The 25,471-nt window shown below is 36.7% G+C and overlaps 1 protein-coding gene across 3 annotated transcripts in view; it reads right to left on the bottom strand.

Moving 5' to 3' along the window:
- COL4A3 (collagen type IV alpha 3 chain) overlaps nt 1-25,471 on the bottom strand; it is a 63,481-nt gene that overhangs the window by 30,599 nt on the left and 7,411 nt on the right. For 2 of the 3 annotated variants that reach the window (XR_013954728.1, XM_080603969.1), the window contains exons 2-20: nt 19,654-19,710; nt 16,678-16,767; nt 14,846-14,890; nt 14,284-14,328; nt 13,925-13,987; nt 13,153-13,206; nt 12,283-12,309; nt 11,579-11,656; nt 10,613-10,675; nt 10,096-10,131; nt 9,951-9,992; nt 8,557-8,634; nt 7,563-7,625; nt 7,282-7,338; nt 5,331-5,375; nt 3,826-3,879; nt 3,382-3,423; nt 1,968-2,055; nt 348-383 (exon numbers count right to left, since the gene is read on the bottom strand). Coding sequence is in view for 2 of the 3 variants with exons in the window: in XM_080603969.1 (XP_080460095.1) it covers nt 348-383; nt 1,968-2,055; nt 3,382-3,423; nt 3,826-3,879; nt 5,331-5,375; nt 7,282-7,338; nt 7,563-7,625; nt 8,557-8,634; nt 9,951-9,992; nt 10,096-10,131; nt 10,613-10,675; nt 11,579-11,656; nt 12,283-12,309; nt 13,153-13,206; nt 13,925-13,987; nt 14,284-14,328; nt 14,846-14,890; nt 16,678-16,767; nt 19,654-19,710 (1,063 nt within the window). In the remaining variant the exon portion in view is untranslated. Of the gene's footprint in view, nt 1-347; nt 384-1,967; nt 2,056-3,381; nt 3,424-3,825; nt 3,880-5,330; nt 5,376-7,281; nt 7,339-7,562; nt 7,626-8,556; nt 8,635-9,950; nt 9,993-10,095; nt 10,132-10,612; nt 10,676-11,578; nt 11,657-12,282; nt 12,310-13,152; nt 13,207-13,924; nt 13,988-14,283; nt 14,329-14,845; nt 14,891-15,193; nt 15,460-16,677; nt 16,768-19,653; nt 19,711-25,471 lie in introns of those variants that run through there. The other variant, XM_080603970.1, reaches the window with a different exon arrangement.

Genomic DNA, 25,471 nt, shown 5'->3' with positions numbered 1-25,471 from the left:
ACAAAAATGAAGTTAAAATAAAAAAAAAGGAACTTCAAAGCAAAGTAAGCAAGTACTCAGCAGGATGAGTGAGAGACAAACACAGACTTTCAAAGTTCATACCATGAATCTTTTTTACATTGTGATATATTAAATAATCACAGTGAGAATGTAAAGATATTTTAAAATGTTCTTTAATCTCTCTTTACATGCTTGGCTCATCAAAACTTGTGGCTGACATTTTTTATTTTTATTTTATTGCTATGTAGAGATATGTTCACAGACATCCAAAATTAAGATTTCACAACAGTGATTTGGTATAACTGGCAGGAAGAACAATTTTTGTGGTACTGGTGCATTACACATACCTGGTCTACCAGCACCTCCAGGAGGACCCTGTGGCCCTGCAAAAGCAACATGTTTAGAACTGGAGTTAAACCATTGTATCCTCAGCAAAGTCACTACTCAGTAACACTGACTGCAATCTTTGCGCTTCTGCATTCTATGCTTATTTTATCTTTTAAGAATTTGGTTTTACCTCAGTAGTCGTATACCATTTACGCAACTGTTGCACACTGCCAATTCTCACTGAAATCTGGCAAGATATGGGTGTTTACAAGAGGTAGGAAGAGGACCCACCACATTTATCCTCAGGTGGGGATGCACCAATTACTTGAGAGGGGCTTACAGGCCTGCAAACTTCCTTCTTTTTTGCCACTATTACTTGCTGTAATAGAGATACCACTTCTTAAAAATGCATTATCTTTGCAAGGCTCAACTCTCCTCTTGTCATCCCTTGGAAGCACGTAAGTAGATTTATTAAAACAAAGGGTATTCACGGGATGCAATGTGATCACTTGCCACATAAATATTCATAAAAACAGAACACCAAAATACAGTAGGCAAGCATTTGCTGGGTGAGTATGAGGTACAGCTCACAACATGCTGCCTTAGAGTTCAGCCCACAAGTTATTATTACATTGTGATACAGCTCAAATAATAAATCAAGACATTTTAATTTTACAGCATGGCCAAACTAAACAACAAAAAATATTATTTGGGGATGATAGGCAATAAAAATGGCATAAGAAACTCTGAAAGCTACAAAAATAGTATGACCTTTAACAGGAGACTTAAAGCTCTGGCGTTTTGTCTATGGCATACATAAGTAACGCTGATGCAGGAATCCACTGAGGTCATTATATAGGATGTGAGTGAGCTTAGGTGCTCAACTCAATTATGTGCACAAAGAAGTATGCCAGCTTCATCATTTTAGAGAAATCTTACTACATATCTCAGGACAAATTTGATGGGAGTAATTTGGAAATACTCTTGGAAAGGCAGAAGCAGGTTGCTGTGTGCTCAGAAACCTAGCCTGGAACAAGCCCTTTGAATAAACAGCCCCCGTGTCCTGGCTTCTTCTGTGATAGAGTTAATTTTCTTCATAGAGGCTGGTATGTGCTGTGCTTTGAATTTAGGAGAAATGTAATACTGACAACACACTAACGTTTTAGTTGTTGCAGAGCAGTACTCACACAGAGCCAAGGACTTTTCAGCTTCTCACATCACCCTGCCAGTGAGCAGGCTGGGGGTGCACAAGAAGCTGGGAGGGGACACAACAGGGAGAGCTGACCCAAAAGGGATATTCCATGGCAGCAATAAGAGCTGGGGTGGTTGGCTGGGAGAGGGGCCACTGCTCAGGGACTGGCTGGGCACTGGTTGGCGGGTGGTGAGCAATTGCATTGGGCACCACTTTTTTTGTATATATCATTATTATTATCATTATTCTTTTCCCTTCCTTTCTGTCCTATTAAACTGTATTTATCTCAATCCACAAGTTTTACCTTTAAAATTTTTTTTTTTAATTTTATTTTCTCCCCCATCCCACTTGGCAAGGGAGTGAGTGAACAGCTGTGGGGTGCTTAGCTGCCTGTGGGGTTACACCACAACATCATGCTAAAAGATTGTAGTCTTGATATGCTACTCACCAGGCATACCACGTTGACCTTTTGGTCCTGGAGGTCCAGGGGGTCCTTCATCTCCCTTATCACCAACTACATTATCATAATACTCTGTCTTAATAGAAAGATTGTGAGAAAAGCACAGTGCCTCATACTGACCATTTGGTTAGTACAATGTTATGACCTTATTCATCCTTCCAAAGCTGTGACACCATGAGAGCTTCCTAACCACATGCTAATTACTCACAAGGAGTCAGAAATTAAATTACAATTGTTACACACAGATAATGCCAAAAGACCTGTACAAATAAAGGGGGCTGGGATTTTCAGCCCAGTTCCTTACTTCCCAAAGAATTCCTCTGCCTGTGGATGCAATTATACAGGCAGATTGGGATTCAGAGACCCAATCAGGAATATTACAGTAGCATAAGATAGAAAATATTCTTGACAGAAACCTCTAGGAATTATAAAGTCTATTCTACTGCTTCAAATCAGATTCAGCTATACAGAAACTACTCTTTTAAGTAATCATACATGAAAACAGACAAAAATCAACTAGTTAAATCACAAATGCATATAAAATTAATTCCTATGAAATTAATATTCTCAATTTATTATAGTTTAATATGATGACATTTCGAAATTTATATAAATGACAGGCAGAATCAAAATGCTATTAACTATAGCTCTACTTTTTTCTAACTACGAATTTTTACTCTTTTCTGCATTATTCTGAATGGGCACCTTTACCTGAAAATAAGATTATGGTAAGAGTTGTGCCTTGACACATAAACATCACACTAAAATTTAAATGGACTACTAAAACACCAATTTTAAAAGGCATAAAAAACTGCTTAAAATATACAATTTCTATTCTTGTTCTATTGATTTTTTGAAAAGCAGTGGTTTTTAGTACTCTGTCAATATCACAATTCATTAGTTTATTTAAAGTTATTTCTTTTTGGACAACTTGAGCAGAAAGTTTCCATTAGATGCACACAGGTCCTTTAAGAAGGACATTGGAGAGACAGCATAACTAGACAAAGAAATTGTACTCATAGTATCTGTTAGTTTGATGTTTTTTTATTTTTTATTTTTTTTAATAAAGAACCTTGGGATTTTCAAATTAAAAACACCTGTTCTGGAACTGATTAGTTTGGTTTTAAAAAAATCAGCTCCAGCAATGTTTGTAACCGTTCTGTGATAGTCCAGTCTCCTGCCAAAACTGCTGGAAATGAGTGAAATCTAACCAGGTGTTGATCTTTCATCCAGTTCTACATGAAGGGAGATGCCATGCCTTAGAGATGTCCAGCAATAACAGTACTTTGAGAATGACATACCCCAATTAGAGCATCATGGCATCCATTATTGCTACATACAGTCAGTTTGACTTATTTTAATGGTTTACACAAATGACATGATGAAGATAATTTACACTTACTCGACCACAAGCTCCAGGTGGACCAGTGTTGCCTTTTATCCCCTTAATTAGAGGACAGAAATGGGTTAAATTCATTTATTAAAAAGAATACATGACATGACATTTGGTATCCACTGTCATTTCAGTACATAGCTTACAACATTAAAGGACTTCTACTCCTGACCAGTCCTTCAGCACCCTGTCCTCTGTTCCTGCCACAACTGCTCAGCCACATGCTCCAAAAACTACAGGAGTACACCAGCAGGCAAAGATGGACACCAGTTCATGCACATCATCTATTTCAGCTGACCAATTCCCCATTCCACAATATCATTACTTGTCATCTTGTACACATATTGTCTACGTACAAACATCTTGTACTGACAATGATAAAAAAGAATATATAATAACCCCCAAACATACCTTATCCTCATCCTCAAAAACAACAAAAGCATTAGACAATACCTTAGCTCCTTGTCTGCCAGCCACTCCTGGTTTGCCCTGTTCACCCTTTTGTCCCTGCAGATGACAGTATACAATTTTATGAGAAAAAATCTTTTAGCACTGTCATCAATCAAATTTAAAATTGAAAGCTTTGATCTTTCAGGGCAATGGCAACGCAAATATGACTTGCTCAGAGGAAGAAATTCCAGGGAGAGACTCAGTATGGGGCAAAGTTCCATGTCTGCAGGCAATACCACAGGTCTCATATCCAAACCTGCCTTTATAATGGCACATTCTACCAATCCCAAGATGAAGCCACTCCAGATAACACAAGTTTAAGCGGCTCTGGTTTGTCCTCCCTCTGTAAACTGCTGTTCCTGAAAGGGCAGAAACTGAACACAATGTGATAGTCTCATATTCATCAACTCCATCTTGCAGACCTTGTCCAGCTAGTGTCTACTGAAGGGTGTCAGCAAGACCAGGAGGGAAAATAGCCTTAACAGTGGTCTGCACTATCTGCAAGCGTACATATGTTAAAAAAAAAAAAAAGGATTCTGCAGAGGTTTATGGAGCTGAATGCACCCCTAGTTGGTAAAAGGCAGAAATGGGAACAGAACAATGACATGTCTTTGTCATGACAGAAGGTTTTTTTTCTGTTAGCTGAGTAATAAGGCAGTAGAGTCTTGCAAACTGTCATTCCATGTTTTTTTTGACAGACTGGAATGTGTTTAGACTGGGTGCTAAGGTTGTTTTGACACAATGAGGGTGGCGTTTTAGTTAGATATTTATGAAATGGGTTATACCAACAATAAGAATTCTGCTAAGATTTTTGTAAGGTCACTGTGACCCTAATTATATCATTAAAGTGGAAGTGAATTAAATAGAGAAGAACTGATATTTAACCAATTGAATAAGCATTCCAAGGACAATTCAACAACTTGAGCTTTTGAACCAGTCTACAAATGAGATCATTTTGGGTATGAAATGATATATTTTACGAACTATATTTTGGTACTTCCTCCAAAATGATTATTTTAATATCTATCAGTCATCTCATTTTAGGCCAAGATAGTTGTGACATTGACTGTAGCTTCTCCTTTTAAAGGATGTCTTTGATTCTAGTGATTTAAATTATTCATTTTGCTTCTTGATTTCTGAAGTGAAGATATAGCTCTTTTGCAAATATTTCAGTGTGACTAACCAGAATGAAAATCGGTAATTTTGCATAATTAAGTGTTCATTTGACCTCCATCTCAAACTCATTTGATAGTCAGAAGCAAACAACAGGTCTTTTTGTTTTACACAGAAGCAACAAGATCTATGTAGCAAACCTCTCTCTCCTGCACACATCTATAGGTACACGGTATGTCCTTAGGCCAGTTTAGTGAAAAGTAATGTTTCACCACGTATGCAAATCAACGTTCCCAGACACATTCCACAATGTGAAGAAGCTGTGACAGAAACATATGACCACCAAAAAAAGATGACTGTTACTTAAAAGAACTTTTGAAGGCTTCCTTCATTACCGGTAAGCCAGGTGGACCTGGGGCACCTTCTTTTCCAGGTTTACCCTACAGAGGAAAATAATAATAAAAATAAAAAGAACTAAAGAAGTGTCATTGCATTCTAAGAGCATACAACTAAATGCTGTGCTTGTAACTGTACTTTAGGTTCTTACTAATTTGGAAAAGCTTTTAGGCTATTTACTAAATGTTCATTATTTCTAATCAGAATTAATGTTTAGAAAAACAGGGAAAGATATTCCCTGGACATTCCTTCTCCTGTGGAGAATTAGCTGAGGCAGACACTTCAACAGCACAAAGTGCCAGGGAAGTACACAGAGACTGGTGCAAAACAAGGTCCCTGCAGGAGCAAGACAAGCTATGACCAAACAATACAGCGGCTAATAGTCCTTCTAGCGATGAGCATGGAAAGATACCAAAGGGAAAAAGATATGAAAGACTTACAGGACTTGGGCTTAAGAGATGGCTTGAATAGAAACTATTTAATGAAGAAGAATAGGGACTGCACTTCAAAGGTAAAGGAAGTAGGGCAGCAAATGGAAAAGTGAGAACAGGAGAAGGCAGCATGCCAGACGTATCTGCTGTTTTCCACAGTGTACAGCACATTGTGGCAGCTTTCTGCTGGCATCCTGGCTTCTAGTGTGGCAACTATGCATGAAGTTAAACAACTTAAAAAACAAAAAAAAAAGAAAATATTTTTGTTAAAAAAAAATAAGTGACAAGGGAAGGCAGAGGAGGGGGAAAAATGGAGAGCAAAACAGAAGTGACAAAATAATTATGGATACCTTAATTTGCCACCCTGAAGGCAGAAGTCAGGAAAAGCTGGTTTGTTAAAATAGCAGGAAGGTAGTGACAAGATAAAGGGGAGTCAAAGATTATGAGTTCAGAACAACAGGAAGGGAAGTACATTTCAGAGATTTTTTTTGCACAGAATAAGTCCAGGAAAATTAAAATAATTAAAAAAATAATAATAAGACCATGAATTATGATGTAAGCATCAGAAAAACCAGTAATACTGAGGAGATGGCAGAACTTAACCAAAGGTGATACTCTGGAAGAGAAGAGGGGGAGCTGGAAGTAGCAGTGATATCACTAGTGACTCAAACTTATTTGCACAAAATGATCCTTTTTTCTAGAACATGAAATTCACAGTTATTTGGTATATTGTAGTAATAATTTTGTTTTCTTTTTAGAATAGCTGGTCAGTCAATGTCTTAACACAGTTTGTATTTTCTTAGCATTTTTTAAGGTCAATAGGCAGAAAAGCAAGAGTGCTCTACTTCTTTCTCCAAAAAAGAGGACGTGAAAGGTCAATTAAGAAGAGTTCTAGTAAAGTTTTGCATACTGTTACCATAATACAGAATACAGAAGATAGAAAAATGACAATACATCCTGGATAGCAAGAACCTTTGGTACTTTAAATTTTTGTCTGAGTTACTGCTTCAATTTTTCATAATGCATAGGAATAATAAAAATAAACGTTGGGCTGGTCTACAGCATCATCATTGTTAAAGTACCACACAAGTGAAGAAAGCGCAATCTATAGATAGTACAAGTCTTCCATTGTTACCCTTTCTTGCATAAGAAAATTTATTATAGCCACAATAAGTATGGAAAAGTTTAAAAATGTGTTTATATTAGACACTTCAGATAAGAGATATTTCTTAATATCGCTTTGAAAATTTATTTGAAATTGAGGAATTAGAATGTTTTGTTTAGAAAAATACCACAAAACATTATTATTTGAGTATTCTAGGGTTATCAATTTTATAGAAGGCTATAAATTTTTGATTATAAATTGGTACACTGTTAGAAATTCATACAGGTTTAGTTACTATGAGCAGGAAACTTTTGTTGAGAAGTTTTTATGTGAAAATTTGAAAGTCATTTCAATACCAAGTGGTACCTTCCTATTTAATTCTCTAACATACATATAAGTGCTTTTTCCACATACCTGTGCTCCGGGTTCTCCTCGGTCACCCTTTTCACTTTGAGAATCACCAACTGGCCCCTGTAACAAAAACACCATCAAAATATACATAATTGTGGTCACATTTTCCAAATTAAATATATTTTTTTTATCATTTTTTTAATCTTTAAAAAAAGTACAAATATAATGTCATCAATAGGTATTTATATTTAAAGGTCAGAATAAATAGCATAAATATGGGACTCTATTTACTAGGTGATGCTGCCTGAATGTCTGGGTTTAAGGGATTTATTCTGGTCACTTACTGTAAACCCCACTGGTCCTGGAAGTCCTCTTGATCCTTTTTCCCCTTTCTCTCCTTTCAAGTCCTATTACACAGAAAGTCAAAATCTAGCATGGTCTCTGGGATGTTTCTGTGCTTACGAAAACATTTGTGTGTTACAAATAGGAAAGCCAAGCCTTACTAACAAGCTTACTTAAGCATGTATAGTTCTACTTAAATGACTAAAAGAAACAGAAACTTTGCATCAGCAAAGTTCCTCCCCGATATAATTTTGATGACAAAAATCACTTTTTATCTTAGCCCATAACAGAGAAGTTTTGAAAACTCCATGGATTAGATGTAGCTTAAATAAGGAAAACATTCAAAACCAGGTTGAAGAGTTGTTTCAGTTAACATGTGAACATATAAAACCAAGTATCAAGAACTGCTGTCTAAGTACTATAAAAGGCCAAAATGCAAGACTCTTAACACACAAAACATTATTTAAAATGAAAGTTGATTCAGAGTATTTCCTTTCTCAAATACTCATTGTTTTTTCAACACTTCCTACGATTACTCACATTCCAGTAAAAATATGAGAAAAACTTTGAAATGTGTATGAACAACTTGTAAGCTTTTGTGAAACTCAGTAGCTCGGAGTCCTGATATTTTCAGTGACAAGGCCCAGAGGTCATCACAGCTGTGGCTTTGATGGCCAGTCAAAAAACTTGTGTTGATTTGGTGAAGCTATAAGTGATTTACTTTTCATGTACTCAGAGATCCACAGCAGATGGGTTACTAATGAGCATTTAACATTCCACTGGAACCGTTCAGATGTGTGTATGAATATACAGGCCTCAGCTGAGCCGAATACACATGCTCTAAGAAGAGATTTACATCTACCTAAATAAATCTGAAAAAAGTTAGGATGGATGAAAGGAAATGTAATCAGAACAATGAAGATGAAAATGTCCTGCACAAAGTAAAAAAAACAGTACGATGGCTTATCTAAATGTCATCTTTGACCATTTTATTACCGTCATGTTGTCTGGTCCACTTAATGTCACAATAACTGTTCCTGGTGGTCCAGGGGGTCCAGTTAATCCAGTGTCACCCTTAAAGAAAGATAAAAATGAAGCAATTACAAGCTGTGTGTTTTTTGTCTTTATTTCAAATTACTACTGCTATGCTTTTGACATTGTAAAAACTTTTCAAGCCTTCTCCTAGGTAAGAAATCTAAAAATGCATATACTGACTTCTTTTAAAGTATCTAAAATTAGCTTAAAGAGTGTTTTTAATACAATTTTGTTTCTAAATTAATTAAAATTTCTCTGACAGTTAAAACAATTATCAGTTTTCTCCCAATTTGATTAAGTCAGATAAAAATATATGAATCACCTTCAGTGACATCCTCAGAATTGCAGTCTGTATACTATAAGTAGATGATTGTCACATGTTGCTGTCAGGTAAAATTAGCTTTCATGCACTCTTAACCTAAAATGGTATTACAGTGCACTTTTTCACTAAGGATCTTTTAGAACAGGGAAAGTCCTAAATATGATCTTTCCTGTAGAGCTCAACAAAACATTAGCCATAATTTTAAGTGATTTTAAGCCAAGGGAATGTCTCTGCATGCACTAGCAGCATAACAGCAAAGAATGCATCACTTTTTTGTAAAGAAGCAAGATGTTACATGCTCACTTGAGCTAATGCTAATGAATAATAAGTTATGTTTTTAGAGATTTTGCCAGGAAACTTCTAGCATGTTTCTGGTAGTAATCAATTAAAATCAATCCCACTGTCAGATAGTGATGTTTCAGTCCACAACTGAATCTGTGCAGGTCAATTAGCTGAACTGTGAGATGCTCCAAGTTCTTAAACGGGTGCTATAAGGACACTCAGACTGTCTACAACAGCCTTCCAACAGCACCTTGAGGTCCTGGGAGACAATGTATTTATTCATAGCCATTTCTATGAATGTAAATTATATAGATACAAAGTAAAACCATGAAAGACAAACCACTCAATTTTTCCTCAAAATCTGGGAGGTTTTCTAGCATCTTGAGGGCTGACACCAAAGAGATATTGGCCACAATAAGTCATGAGTCTATACGGTAAGTCATGATGCTATATATTTACCACTGTTTACATGCTTGGATAACTATTTAGGAATACTGTGAAAATTATATATAAATGAATGTAATGCTATGTATTAGTAAGTATTAACTGTTTCTACCCTTCTGTTAGGAAGTTTTTATCTTCAGCTCTTATGTGAACACAGTTTGTCTTCAGACATTAACTGCCATGTTCCGATCTTCCAGTAAAATACTTCCATATATATATTGAAAATCTTTATTTCACAGTACTTCTCCAAGTGTTTCACCATAGTATATCAGAAATAAAAAATGTTTTAAGCATTTTATACATGCACCTTTCTTCCTTTGGTTCCTATTACTTTTATTCCCATAAGACCCTGAAAAAAGAAAAGAAAAGAAAAAATGTTATTTTTATTTTAAATAGCATCCATAAAATGAGCTAGTAGAAAGCTTTCATTTTTATTATCAATCTGAGACTACCTTAGGTCCAGGAGGTCCTGGTCTCCCTGGCATTCCCTACAAAAAAATAAAATAATAAAAAAAAAATACTGTAAAAAATTACAATCTTCATCACCAATATAGGAGTTTTGGTACCCAGTTTTCACCTGAGTTATATTACTTTTTAAAATTTCTTCTTCCACCATTACAACTGCAATTTATTGTCAGTGGATGTGATAGCAGAATGTCTATATGGTCTGGCTGCAAACATATACCTATGTTATAGTTATTTACATTAGTATTTAATGTGAATTTATGGGTAATTATTTGAAAATGAAAATTTAGCCCTATGTAGACAAGAACACTTCTGAAAACATGGAAATGATCGTGCATAATAAATAATCAAAAGAAAAAAAAAACAGATGGGTGTAGAAAGGTATGGATTTCACATATCCATGTTTCTAAACATCAAGGAAGTCTGGGACAGTCAGGTAATTCTTTTGGTTACTTTGAAAATCAAAAGGTTAAAGTAACAAGTGAGACATAAATTCATACTCACTGAAGTTCCTGGAGGGCCCTGTGGTCCGTTTTCCCCAGGATATCCTTGAACACCCTGGGCACCCTGCATATTAAAAAAAACAAAAGAAACAAACCACAACAGGAATAAATGTCCTGGCAAGATGATGAGTAAACCACAATGCTAAGTTCAATGAACTGAATAATGGAGGAGCAGCCCTGTCTCTTGATTTCCTCTTCATGTCTCAGGATAACAAAGAAGTACAATTCTTCCCTGCTGCATCATCATTTGGTATATGTTTTGAAACACGCGAATACACACCTGTTCTAAAACTAAACTACTCTAAGGTGTAAGTCCTGTTTAACACAACTGACATCTTAATTATCCATTTAGTCCTATTGCTAGCCCTAGTGAGCCTACAGTCTTCAGAATATTCTATGCGATAAATTCTATCCTTTAAAGCTCCACTTTCAAATAAATGGAAAATGAAAAATGTTGACTTTCAGTTTAACTCAATGTCTTCCAATTATTTTAACAGTCAGAAGAAACATCTGTTCTGCCTCCTTCTATTAATCTCATTGAAAAAAATATGGCTCATACTGGTTTTTGTTAATGCTTCTCTAGAAGTAGGACCAATCTTACTTCCTGGGGAACTTTTCTCCATTTCTGAAATATTTTTGCTCATCTGCAACCTGACTTCCTCATCCTGCTTTACTAACTATTAACTTTACTGACTATTGGTTCTGATGACAAAATAATTACTACTGTCTTGGAGTACTTTGTCCTGATAAGTCAGAATAAATACTTTTAATACATTGCATTAATCATATTATAGATGTTTTCTGGTTTAGAAATGAATAATTGTAAGAATACTAAGAATATATAATATATAATTAATATATAATACATAAAATTATGCATTATATGGATATATGTGTATACATACACTTACATATATATATGCATTTATATCTCACATGAGATATAAATGAATTAATTCAGAATTACCTGAAGTCCAGGCATTCCTGGCAACCCAGGATCACCTTTTGCATCATATCCTTGGTTATATCCATCTGCAGGGCACCCCTAGACAATTAGATAAAAAGGAAGATAAAAAGTTATGCTGTAGAATGCTTTAGTGGATCTTAGGCTTCAATTGTTTTAATACAGTATGTAGGGATATAATCAGTATCAAAACTGCATGATGAAGGCAACTGTCTACTACAGGTAGTTCTACCGTCAAAAAAGATTTTATTAAACAGAATACACCATTTTTAGGCATTTTTAGACAGTTTTCTGTGTTAGAAGTAGTCTTAATTTCAGACCTATATACTTCTCTCACACAGTCTTGACCTTTTTCAATTTCTCTACACTTTTTTTTCCCCTTTGAACTACTCTCTAGTGCATTTGCAGATTTCCATATGAATTCATAACCTGTTTGAGGAGAGGCTTAATCCTTTGTGTGTTTGAAAGAGTTAATTCTTAACATGCAGCAACGGTAGTTAAGGGAAAGGAAACAAACAAATACACTTTTGTGACTTGGGGTGAGTTAACTAGTAGAGACCATGCATCAAAGTCAGTTGTTTCTTCTTATGGAAAGTAAATCTTCTGTTTTCCCTGAATGGAGATATCAAGCATTCCTTTCCATCATCAAGTATAAATACATAATATTACCAATACATACTTCACATAATATGATGTAAATAACTGACCTTCTCTCCTTTAATGCCAGTGACACCCTAGGAAGAAGAACAATCATATTATTAAAACAGAAAAGTAAGCAACAATGATGAAAGGACACTTTCTAAATACTCTCTAAGCTCAGTGCTCTTGAAGGGATTTATTTTCATGACCATGGTGTATAGCCAGGTACATGTTTGCTGTGCCAGACTTCAACTGAGGAAGAAAGGACATATTGTGAAAAAGTAGTCCAATCTCGCTGCTGCAATTCTACAAATGAATGTGGAACATTTTTGAGGCCTGACCTTAAAAAAATAAAAATAAAATAATCAAGAGAGCTGGTGCAATAAAGATCATGTTCAGAAATTATCAGATTTGAAGCCACAGGAACTTGACAGGTAGCATTCCTTTCCCCATTTGTTGTTTATAAGTTTCTTTTAAAATCACATTTCTACAGAGAAAAAAAAACAAATCCTAGGGTTAAAGCAATGCAGCCATAATCAGAAGTTCCAGGTTTAATTCCTGGTTCTGTCGTTAACTTAATTAGGCCATGTCCTCAGTGATATTTACGCATGAACTGAAACTGGAATCTATTTAATACATATTGGACACCTTTAAAGATGCAAGTTAAATGTTGACAAGTATGCCTTGAGACACTGAAGAGCTAACATCAGTCAATGAACATGTGTGCATTCACACCTTAAGACGTTAAGGCCTAACACTCAGCAGATTAAGCATCACTTCTTTTTTCTCTTTACTGCACTGTTTTCATACTAATAAAATGGGAATACTTACATATTTCACCTGTTGTCAATATCAGCTAATCTGAGGCTTTACACTCCTTCACTGAGTGGCTCTACGCGGTAGAAATTCATACAATCACAAATTTCACAGACACTTACTGGAATGCCTGGAGCACCTCTTCTACCTGGAGGACCTGGAAAACCTTGATCGCCCTGCAAACAGTAAGAGCAACTGTTAATGCATATTATTGATTATTATTCTGAGTCGAGCAAATGCTACTACAAAAGAAGTTTTTTATATTATCATACTAAAATTATGAGTTGCATTACCACTATATTTACTAAAAGAGGCACAGCTTGACCTTAGGGATCTTTACTTCTATCACAAAGACCAGCCTCTATTAGTTATGTCAAACCAATTTACTGTTTCACTAGAAACGTATGATTTTCTGTAGTAGGCATTCTTCTGACTCCATCTTTCAGATTGTTTGAAGCTATGAGAAAAAAATGATTAAACCTGTAACATAATGTTAAACTTTTTCTATTAATTGCCTTCAGGATTTATGAATTGTCAGCTGCAAGCTATATACTGGTAAAATGAAATTAACTAATTCTCTCAGATGTAAACCATTTCAACAGAAGGACTGGTTAGAAAAAACTGATTAGGTCTTCCGGATTTTAAATTAAGAAAAAGGGTTTTCTGCCAAACAGAATACATGTTCAACATGTATTATTTCATTATCAATCTTACACATAAAGGCAGCATTTATCCTTCCTCTGGTGACTGTCATGTTTCAGATTTTTCCTAGTCAATAAAGTCACAAACCAAAACAAATCAAAATGATTGTATATTGGGAGAAAAATGAAAGCTTTTTCATCATTCCCACTCACAGCCAAACATAATCCCCATGATATTCAGCTTGGTTTGTACCTTTGTGCCGTTGCATCCTGGAACACCCAAGCGTCCAGGAGGGCCAGCAGCTCCTGGTTCACCCTAAAAGCAAGTGCAAAATTGACACAAGCTTTGTTTTTGCACATTCATATTACCCTACAGCAACACTGAAACAGTTTATGTTGGAGCAGTGTTCCATAAGACTTGACAGATTACAATGTGTTCTGAAATCATTACAATGAGTAAGAAGTGCTGATGCTAAGATTGTTATCTCTAGGTTAACAGACAGAGACAACGCTGATGTTGACACTAGAGTGAGTACACTGGGTTGAGGGTAATTGTGTACTGAAGACTATATTAAGAGAGAAATCAGATAAATCAGTTTCAATTTTACTTACTGGAAGACCTGGGGGACCTGAAAATCCAGGTATTCCTGGGGCTCCCTAATGATATAAAAACAGAGGAAGAGTATTTCAAGTATTAAGAAAGAGCTTATAATGCAGTTTTCCTTTTTATCACATTCACAAGAATAATGAATGAAAGTATAGTTCTGTCAAACAGTCATGGTTTCATTACTTTATCTTCTTTAACCCTTCTGACTGTGCATCAAGTATAATGGTACCTTATGAACTGTTAAAACAGGCAGGTTTCCCCTGCCAAGAAAAACTCAAAATCAACTCTTTGGGGAATTCTAGTCTGACTTCTTCATCGCATATCCTAATACTAAATACATACAGCATTAAACTTGTGCATAAGCTATAGCAAAAAAGGTAAAATTCTAAAATACAGACAGTGCACGTACATACTCCATGTCATGATTTTAAAAATATTTTAAAATCATCTGTAATTTTTTATTTTTCACAAATTACTGATTGAACTATTGAACTACTGATCGAACTATTATTAGCTTTAAACAGAGTATTTAATACATAAAAGCTAGTATAAAACAAAAATACTTACCCGTATACCTTTGGGTCCAACTAAGCCCGTAAGTCCTGGTGAACCCTAGACCAGAAATGGACAACAGCACTTTGCAATATAATTGAGAAAACGCACATATATATCAACAGGACGTGCAATATTTTTAAATACCAGTACAACATATGCACACAAAACTATATGAATAAATACCAGATTTGTCCATTACAGACACTAAAAAAAACAAGCTTTTAATCCAACTTGTATAAATCTTGTCATCTTGCCCTCCCTTTCAGTGTTTACAGGGGATAAATCTCATCAGAGGCTAAAAAACAACATTCAGGGTACGTTAAGAAAGCAGTTGCTATGGGTCTGTTCAAACTGTGAGACCTGAAAGGGTTTCTCCATGAGGAAATAGCTGGAAGCCTCTCATCAGTATTCTGGAGAGTTTTTCAGCTCTCAGGAACGAGTGATGTCAATATAACAATCAGATACATACAGGCACCACTCTACCCTGCACTGTTTTACTTGGAAAGGAAACCCAGGAGCAGGCTGACAGGGAGCTAAGCAGGATGGGAGAGCAAGGCTGAACGGAAGACAGCTGAACACGCCACAGCACCATCTAGACAGAATCTGCTAAAATTACTTCAAGACACTTAGAGCTTTACTGAGAATAAGAAACAACTTTCGTTTCGCTCAGAAATGAAATGGGGAACGTACAGAAATGCACAGCTCCTTAAATCCTGGGTGACAGTTGCTAATAACACATAAGATAATGCATCAGATAATTGGAATAGGGAAAACTAACTGGAATACACTGCAACATATGATATTCAAGCTAACAGAGATGTCCTTTATAGGTAAATTATTCTTACTTTTTCCCATTCTTGCAGAAGTCATTATCAGCTATAACAGAGGAAATGCTCTACTGAACACTTTTCAATGAGTTTACATAAACACCTCATCAACATGTATGAGATCCACCATGAGTATCAGTTTAACGAAATATTGTAAAAATGAGACAGGAGAAAATAGTACAGCAACACCTAAACAAATTGAAACTGCAAAGAAACATTTATTCAAAGGTGTGGATAAAGGCTGGAGTTACTTTAGTGCAGGTCCCAGATAATAATGTGACTGTGGCACTACTGTCAGTCCTTCTTCCTGATTTATATTGTGGCTGAGTTTAGACCATACTTACAGATAGTTTGTTCATCAAAGAGTCATTTTATTAATGACAGCAGGAATGCTGTTCCTCAAGACAAATATAATTTATTTTTTTTTAAATGAGCAATACTTATTTTTTTTCCTGCTCATTCAGGAGTTACTGAAAATTCATATTCTGCCTGAGTTTTAGCCATATGGGAAAGAAAGCCCAACTCACCAAAGTCACTCTCCCCATACTGCAGGTAATTATGACATATGGTATTTCCTAGACAGAGCAAGATTTATCTTAAAAACCATCTCTCCTTCAACTTTTCTTAAATCTATTTTTAATTATTTGTCTCAGAAGTAGCTTGTTTCCTCTCTTTCTAGCAACAGAAGTCAGGGTACACTTAAGACAAAATTGTGGTTATGCTACTAAAGTCTATTTAGAGCCATGTTTCTTGCCTTTGGAGGGGCAGTCCAGGTGCTTCAGAACTGATTCCTCGACAACTGACCACAAAAGCCCATGTTCATATTAACTACTTCCACTTTGTCTAAAATGAACATTGCAGCTATTGACCACACATCCCTTACCAAATGGAAGACTCTGAAACAGAGTTTTGTTGTTGCTTTTTGTTTTAAACAGAATTCTTTATCCAGTCAAAACTCACTTTCACAGTCAAGCACAGATGTAGTGTTGCTACCCCTGTGCCTCCATGGGAACATACCTTTGGCCCCTGTGGCCCTGGAGGCCCTTCTGGACCGGGAAAGCCTCTATGACCAGGTGGACCTGGGACACCAGGGAAACCTTTTTCACCCTGTAAACATTAAGAGAAAGAAGTCCTGAGAAAATCCTTGATTTTCTTTTTGATAACTTACTTTTAAGACATTTATTATTTTCAGTACTTCTTAACTTCTATGTTTGTGTCAACTACTGTGATGGATTATCCTTGCTCCTACTGACCTGTTCTCCTGTGTGCTGCCTAGGCCACATCGTACCACTAAAGTAACAAGCTAATTATGAAGATACCAGAAGACATCAGTACTCAAGTTTTCACAGTGTACCGAAGTTAATTGGCAGCATGAAAAGTTTAAGAAATCAGCTGATACATATTTCTTCTTAATATTCTATACCATGCTTAGCCTCTACAAGAAACACAAATCCAAGTCCACTACAGTACTCCTAATTTGTAGCTGGTAAACTTAATAACTGCTGCTGTACAGTAAAGTCAGTTCCAAATCATCAATACCTCTCTCTCTTCATGCAAGCCATGGAAAGAAACAGTGGGAGTCAAATATAGCAAAACTGTTCAGATAGAACAAAAATAAGTTTGCTTTAAGTAACAACATTACAACATTATTCTGAGTCTCAAAGATTAAGCCACCCTATTACTTTTTTATATACTTTTTTTACAAGGTCGAGTTCAAATGAGCAAACCATGTGAAGGAAACAGAAAAGATTAAAGTTACACAAATGGAATAAAGGAGACTACGTTACAGTAGGAGAGGCATTTTCTTTTCTTTTTTCTTTTTTAATTAAATATAATGAACATGCAAGTTTTATCCTGGTTAAAATAAAGTGCTTCAAGTCTAAGAAACTCACAGAAAAGGTGTCTAACTCTTTAGATAGCAGCAGTTTAGCATGCTCAGTATTACATCAGTGAAGAGCTGTCTACTTAAGACAGTTTACAACACAGCATGAGATAGGAGAGAGAGGATGGGGTTATTGATTCTCTTGGAGTCAATTTTCCTATTTATCAGAAGAGAGTTACAGAAAAAAAGCAATTGAAATTCTGCTGTGCACAAGTTATCTTGCTGGTATCTTAGTAGTCAACGTACAAGATAGGATCCAAAAGAAATCTTGAGCAGCTAAAATATTTTGGCTTGTCCCACCACCAATTCTCACCCCTCAAAATCTCCCAGCCTCACCAGATTTTAAATAATTTCTGAATTAAAAATAAAATAGATAAACACAGAAGATAATCCCAGAACATCTGAACACAACTGCAAGATGAGGATTGCATTATGAAGTGTCTATGAGATCTGTATCATAAACTGGCATAGCTTTTTATAACAAATCAGTTTTTTCATCCAGGGCCATGCCAAGAAAGGCAAAAATAATAATGCCGTACCGAGATGTGCCACTGGAGGGGGTGTGGAACTAACTCACCGAAAAACGACACAAATCCTTGATTCCTACTGAGCTTGCTAACCCTCACTGCAGCAAGCGGTGGGACGCACTCCAGCTGCAGAGCAGCCCCGTGCTCTTCTGACTGCTTTGCTCATCGCCACACAGCAGAGGCAGTTTTACCCACACTGTCTTCTTGACAGGTCAACAAGATCAGATAATTCTCAGGTTGGAGAATTTCTCAACATCGAACAATTATGAAAACTTACCGACGAATATAATCGTCCTTACTTTCCACAGCTGCATGAAAAACTAGATCAGTGTAAACAATGATTAACTATTACCTATACATTTCTCAGTTGATTTTACTTGGAACTGAAGATGACAAGTTGCAGGTTTTCACTCACTAATATTTTTCTTTTAGTGGGCATCTTAAGTTATATTTTTCTTATTTTTCAGTTGGTCTCAATCTGTACGGGTTAGGACAAAGGTCAGACCGACTAAGAACATGAAAAACAACCACTGAGATTTTTTTTTAAAGACATGGGTATCCTCCTTTAACACATACAAATATGTTTTAGTAAAGAACATTTACTTTGAGATTATTTTTCTGCACCACTTTAGCTTTCTAAAGGCAAGACTAGTAGTGTTTACTGTGGTGCAATATGACATACTTTCTTGGCAATAAAAGTACAGCAGGGAAGTCAAAAGTAATTCTTTACCAACCAGTTGCATCAAGCTGTGGGACTAATCGTAACCGTCAGTCTATGTAGACACTACGGTGTGTGCGTATCTGAAATCTGTTGAAAAGGTTTAGTACAGCAATCACTGTGTCCACGGTTAGCCTGAACTACAACCATGACTTCTCTAATAATGCCTCTTTCATTTGTGAATCAGTTGTTTTTCCAACTACAAGAAAGAGTTTGAAAGAATTTTTGGCATTTGTGTAATTCAGGTTTGTCTAAAAGCCACACTGAGCCTCTGCCAAGCTACTGCTGGCAACAGGCAGAGCTGCAGCTCTGTTGCTTTCGGTAGACTTGACTGTTCCCCAGCTCCTGGCAAGGTGCTTGTGATTAGGACCCAGAAACTCGTCCTGTGTCTCGATCTGTGGGACATGCATTGTCTGTTGGATACCAATGCTTTTACCTTTCGTCCAAGAACCAGAAAATGCGCAGGGGTCCAGGGGTAGGAGGGAGATGGCAAGGTCCTAACATGGCTCTGTTGATGCCACTACAAAGTTTGTAACAGGAGAGCTGCTGGTAGTGATAACTGACAGCAGTTGTTAGGAGTTTGTAAAAAGTACCTAATGGTTTGGTGGTTTTTCTGTTGGTATCCTAACATCACGAAACACTGTAAACAAACTAATGCATTAAAAAAAAATAAAATTTATTAGTTAAACAGTGCGTCCAGAGTTATTTTAAAAGATTTTTTTGTAAGGTAACATATTGCTTTTACAAGTCTCCATAGACTTTGTTGACAGAATACCGTCACACAAAATACTCACTTGCTAGTTCATCTCAACTATTAACAATTTCCCAGTATAAACTAATCTTAGGAAAAATGTATTTGCTCTTACCTTATTACCTTTTGTGCCGTCACAAAAGCAAGGACTTTTACCTTTGCATACACAGCTCTGAAAAACAAAAAGACAAATTCTATAATAAAACAAATTTTCTCATCACGTTGCTTGGTGAAGGGCAAATGAAAGCCCAATGGTTTTAGTAAGGTAATTATTTTATAGATAATACAACTTAAAATGTTTACAAAGCGTGGTAATTCTCAACAGAAGAAAATACCTCATAATTCCTCAGTGCTGTCTTTTGAGACAGGTAAGGTCACTGCTTCCCTTTAAAAGTTGGGGCAAAGGCCAAGAAGCTGTGCTTGACACAATCAGGGTTATAATATCAGTATGATGTGTGAAATTTAAGAGTTTGGGATCACAGCAGTAAACACTGATGATTCATTTAAAAACTTAATATAAACTTAAGTAAAAAAAAAAACAAACAACAACAAGGATTTTCAGAGTGTAACCGGATAGAAAGCATGACTAAATTATCTAGCTCATGTACTCAACAGTGGTTTTAGCAGTGAGCTCAGGCAGAGCTGCAAAACACATCTGAGATCCTCTGGTGAGCATGAGAAATGTTAACCCCCCATGCCCTGATCCTGCTACAGCTACCATGCACTCCATACCCGAGCCAGTCCAGTTGGACTGGGTTAACTCTGCAAAGGACTTCTTTCTACGCTTATGTAGATATGTCCTATTTCAGTGGAGTGGAGGAGAAAAAGCATCAATATTAACATAAATATTGTACATACAAAAGTATTATTAAGGCTACTGAAGCAATATATTCCATACAGATATGGAGTAATGTGCATTTATTGTTCTTTTATTTTTTTTTTCCATTTATTTTTGAAGCTATTGCTGAACGACTTTTTCAACTGTACCGCTATAGAAAGAAGGTTGTTTTTCAGTTTAGCTTCTCATTTCAGTCTATTTGTTTATCACAATTACTTATACCATGGTACAGCTCCAGACAATAGGAAAGGGACAAATATCCTACATTGGCTATGATGGTATTTTCCTGAGTTTCATAAAACTCAGAAAAGAGGGAGGAACTATATTTCCTACACGATCAAAGCCTTTAATATGGTACGACATGAAATTTCTATTCAGATGCTGAAGACAGAATTAATTAACCCCTACAGCTGTTCATAATACAACGGCAGCACTGTTCCAAATTTATAACTTTTCCAGTGGTGTTCTCAAAAAAACAGAAAGCAAAAGATAGAGAAAACGTTCTCTGTGACATTTTAAAAGGATGGTGTCAGATTGTCATTAAATTTGAATCTCTCTGTGGCAGTATGTTCAGGTAAAACATTTTACAGAATTGAAAAGCATCTTTTCTTCCCACAAGCTAGGATCGATTTCATCTATCTTTATCAGCCAAAACCAGGGTATCCGGTATCAGGTATCTGCCTTCCTTTCCTACACAGTTGATGGTGTCCGTCTCTTTCCCTTGACTCCACACAGGAACCTGACAGCTAGTTTGGAACAACTCATTCTGTCTTTTTAGGTGCCTCTTTTCGGATGAAGGAAGGATCCTGCAGGTATCTGCCGTTCTCTGGGGGCTAGACAGTTGCTGGCGGAAGCTGTCTTTTAGGTGGCTGAAGTTAGGTGAGAACTCCATCTAGTAGTTTAAAAACAGATGCAGGAAATATTCCTCAAGTGAACAGCTATTTACAAAATAAAGCATAAATTAGAATCCATCAGCCATGAAAAGCAAATCCCCCAAGAAATGTCTGTAGCAATGTGTTCCGTGGACAGATTAACAGGCAATTATGTGACGGTACAGGTGAGGTTTTTAGTGTTGCAAACTAATTCTTCAGCAGATTTAAGAAGACTTTCTTCCCTAGATCTGACAGCTAGAGTTTAAGTAGCACTGCATCAGAAATTTGGAAATCAATGTTGTCTTGTAAAACAGACGAGACGTGACTATGCTATCTTTGATATTATTTTAATCAGTACAATTTAATAACCAGAGGCACAAGAATAAACAGTATCTCAGAATTAACATCAAATATTATCCTGATTTCTTCTTGGTGAGGTCTGTAAGTTTGCCACTGGGTATTCTAAATTCTCCAGTTGAATTATATGACAGGTATCTTAAGCCTTTAAGTATAAGCATAAAATGATAAAGTAATAGACATCTCAAAATAAATTGGGAATGGATTGTTTCCTACTCAATAACATTACCTTCCATCCCAAAGAATTCTCTACAAAATAGTACATTTTACTGACACATTTTTGGTACACGTCTGATAAACAGTATAAAAACAGTACCTGCTCATGTTGATGTGTTCATCACACAATAGGATAAAAGCAGTCTTCACTTGCAGACACTGCACTTTTCTGCTGGTGAGTTACTCAAGCTATCACGTTTTTAAGGCTTGCATACGAAAATTGTAAATTAACTACAAGAGCTGTGAGACCCAGTTACTTTGCAAACTCAACTGCTAATACAAAGATTTAACTTACAGATTTAGTAGCCACCTCAGCCCAGGGAAGGTGCCGTTTACTAGGAAAGAATACTTGAAGTGGTCCAAATTCTCTGGATTTATTCAGAGTACCTGGGAGCACATCCTTGCTGAGCAGAGTGAGCTTTCCTCATAAATACTCACAGGCTTCTACATTGCTAGTATTTGCCATTGTAATTCTACAGACCTTAACGGAGTTGCGCCTTATTTCTAACTATAAAAGAAAAAAGCACATTCTTTAAAGTGTTTGTATGCAAAGCACAATTTTGAGGACACGTAGAGAAATCACCAAGAGACATGACTCTTCCCTAGTAAGTATAATCTGCAGAAGCCCTGGTATGTACGGATACAGACGAAAATATTACTTTTAACTTATAATCACAGATTAATCCAACGTGAAGTTAAATGCATGAACATGTAAAAACTTATGATGCTACATAACTAATGAAGGTTATTAAACCATTTGAAGAAAGAGAGCCTTTGTTCTTCAAGAAGTCACAATGCTTCGAATGTGTTTAATTTGCCATTAGTTAGCTTTCAAATCAATTTAGATCTTTTTGTGAATACATCTCACTTTAAACTAAACTGAAAAGACCAAAGACGATTCTACATTACACAGACAGTTAGTTGGATAACACTAAATGTTTTGGCATATGATTTTTACATAAGATTAGATTACGCCTTCTGTAAAGGAGCTTTGAACCAAAAAGTCATTGCTCACTTACACTACTGATGCTGCCTGGATGTTTCCACAGCCTTGCAAGATGCCTGCAGCTTCTTTATCAAACGATCATAATAAAGCAATAGTCTACTGCCAAGTTGTAAGATAGGGAAATTTAATATTAGCTATTAACAAATTATTCAAAATACTCACAATAACATCTCTGTAAGTTGCTGCGTGTTTTTCAGCTTTGTGATTTTTCTAATAATCACCTCGTTTTATTTCAAATAATCAGATAGGGAGATGGAACTAGATTTCTGATCCAAAAATCTAGGCTAATGAAGAAAGCCAAGTCCTTGTGTGGATAACAAGTCAAATAAATTAACCAATGAAGCAAAATTAAAAACAACAACCACCAAACAAACAAAAAAACCAACACTTTCTTAGAGTAACCTAGAAGACTTCCTTTCAGAGGAGTTTTGAGTGGTAGTGTAGTAGCACGTACATTTTAAATAATTCCAGCAGTGTACACTGAAGCACCTATTCTGCAGCAGCACATCTTCTGCAGTTTTATTCACTGGGTGACTCCACTATAGGGCCTCCTGCAACGGTATGTGTAATGATGAGGTGCCCTTCCCACACTATGGGATTGGATTCTGTGAGGCTCTGACGTCTTCCTTCCCCCAATTCAGAGACTAATTTAAGTATCTGTTTAAAAAGTGAGTCCTCTCCCTTTACCGAATCCCTCAAAGAAACAACAATGAAAGAAGGAAGAAGAACCATACTAGGACTGCATTGTCACCTAAGCAAAGCTCGATGTGGGTTCAGGATGGCACCACGACTCCCTGCACTGCAGTCATAGTGGAGCATCAGGGAACGTCACCCAGCTCACGGCACCATGCTGACAGACCTAGCTATACGGAGGATGTCAGAGAATGTACTTAGGGATATTACCAAACCCTAATGACTCAAAAGAGATCACAAAGCATCAATGCAAGGAAAAAAAAGCAAACGATAGGCATTTCTACCAAAAGCACAGGCTTTGAGTTCTGTCACTCACATTTGGAGGGTAGTACAGTCACCTGGGGAGGGGGTTAACGGCAAGAAGATGGGGAACATATAAAATGAGCCAGAGAGGAGGACGTGCCAGTATTTCTCCACACATCGTTCCATAAAGACATCTATGATGACAGAGGAGACAGAGCATTTGCTTTTATTTCTAGATCTGGAGAAGAGTACAGTAGGTCAGCCATAATGGTCAGCTACAATTTAAAAATACATTATTTATATACTAAAAGACACAAACAAATAAACCTGTGCAAGGACAGAGATGGCAAAGATCAGGTACCGTATTCCTTAAGCACGTTTCAGATGAAGCCTATATCAAAACCACCCAGGATGAGTAACAAAGACATTCAGATGAAAGGTGAGCTGAAATTAAATGTGTGCTGTAGGAACAAAGTAACCTGGTTGAGTCGGGGCTTAAATTCACACTTTTGGCCTGATTGGTCTTCAATTTCATGGGTGAATGCAACTGATTCCAGGGGTAAGTCCTGGTTAACATAAATGAAAGATGACTGCGCAACATGAGGAATTTTAACATGAATTAAGAGCAGCGCAAGTGATATTCATTAATTACAGCGGACAGTAAGAATAACCCAGGTGTCTTCTCTCAAGTGAGTGCTGAAGCTGTCACTTGCCTGCACTGCTGGTTCTGGACGCTGATCTGGCTCATTATTAACAATGCAAGTCTGATTTTTCATTTAAAGTTCATTTTTATTAGCATCTCACCCACCTTGTAATTAGGTCTTTATCTTCTAACTTCAAAGATCACTGAAGTAGAACTCCACTAAAACATGAAATAACTTTTGTTGGACAAGATCTACTTTTCTGTGGTAACACTTCTTTCCCCCCACCTTTCTGCTTAATAATGATATCATGAGCAGCCTAAAATTATGCATGTCATGACAACAGTCCTTTATAAGTAGCAGTAAGTTATCGGCTAATTTCCCATTTTCTGTAATTTCCCTTAAATTCCAATATTTATTAAAAATGATGTATCAGTGAGCCAATTCCTTTAAGAACCTTGACTGTATTTTCAGGGCTGCTGACACACGGAGATTTCTGAATTCTTCCTGAGCTGCCTCAGTGCAAAGCAATCACTTCACACATTCCAGCCACATCTACAAACCACAACTCAGACCAGAATAATATTGCTCAAATAGCTGATGGTCATATACTGTTTAAAACTACAAAACACCCATTTCTCTAATGTTCTCTACTGCGTGTTTTCTATTGCATCTGATAAAAATAGGTGTAAAATATTATCATAGCACCATAGAACGTCCTGAGTTGGAAGGGACCCACAAGGACCATCGAGTCCAACCCCTGACTCTACACAGGACCACCGCAAAACCAGGCCATGTGTCTGAGAGCGCTGCCCAAACGCTCCTTGAGCTCCAGCAGGCTGGGTGCTGTGACCACTGAGGAGCCTGTTCAGTGCCCGACCACCTCTGTGTGCAGAACCTTTCCCTAACCCCCAGCCTGACCCTCCCCTGTCCCAGATCCATGCTGTTCCCTCGGGTCCTGTCCCTGTCCCCAGAGAGCAGAGCTCAGTGCCTGCCCCTCCGCTCCCCTCGTGAGGGAGTTGCAAGCCACCATAAAGAAAGTTAATCATAGAATCATAGAATATCCC

Source organism: Anser brachyrhynchus (assembly GCF_964034855.1).
Source record: "Anser brachyrhynchus genome assembly, chromosome: 9".
NCBI classification, from domain to species: Eukaryota; Metazoa; Chordata; class Aves; order Anseriformes; family Anatidae; genus Anser; species Anser brachyrhynchus.
This window is presented reverse-complemented; position numbering and strand designations above follow the sequence as displayed.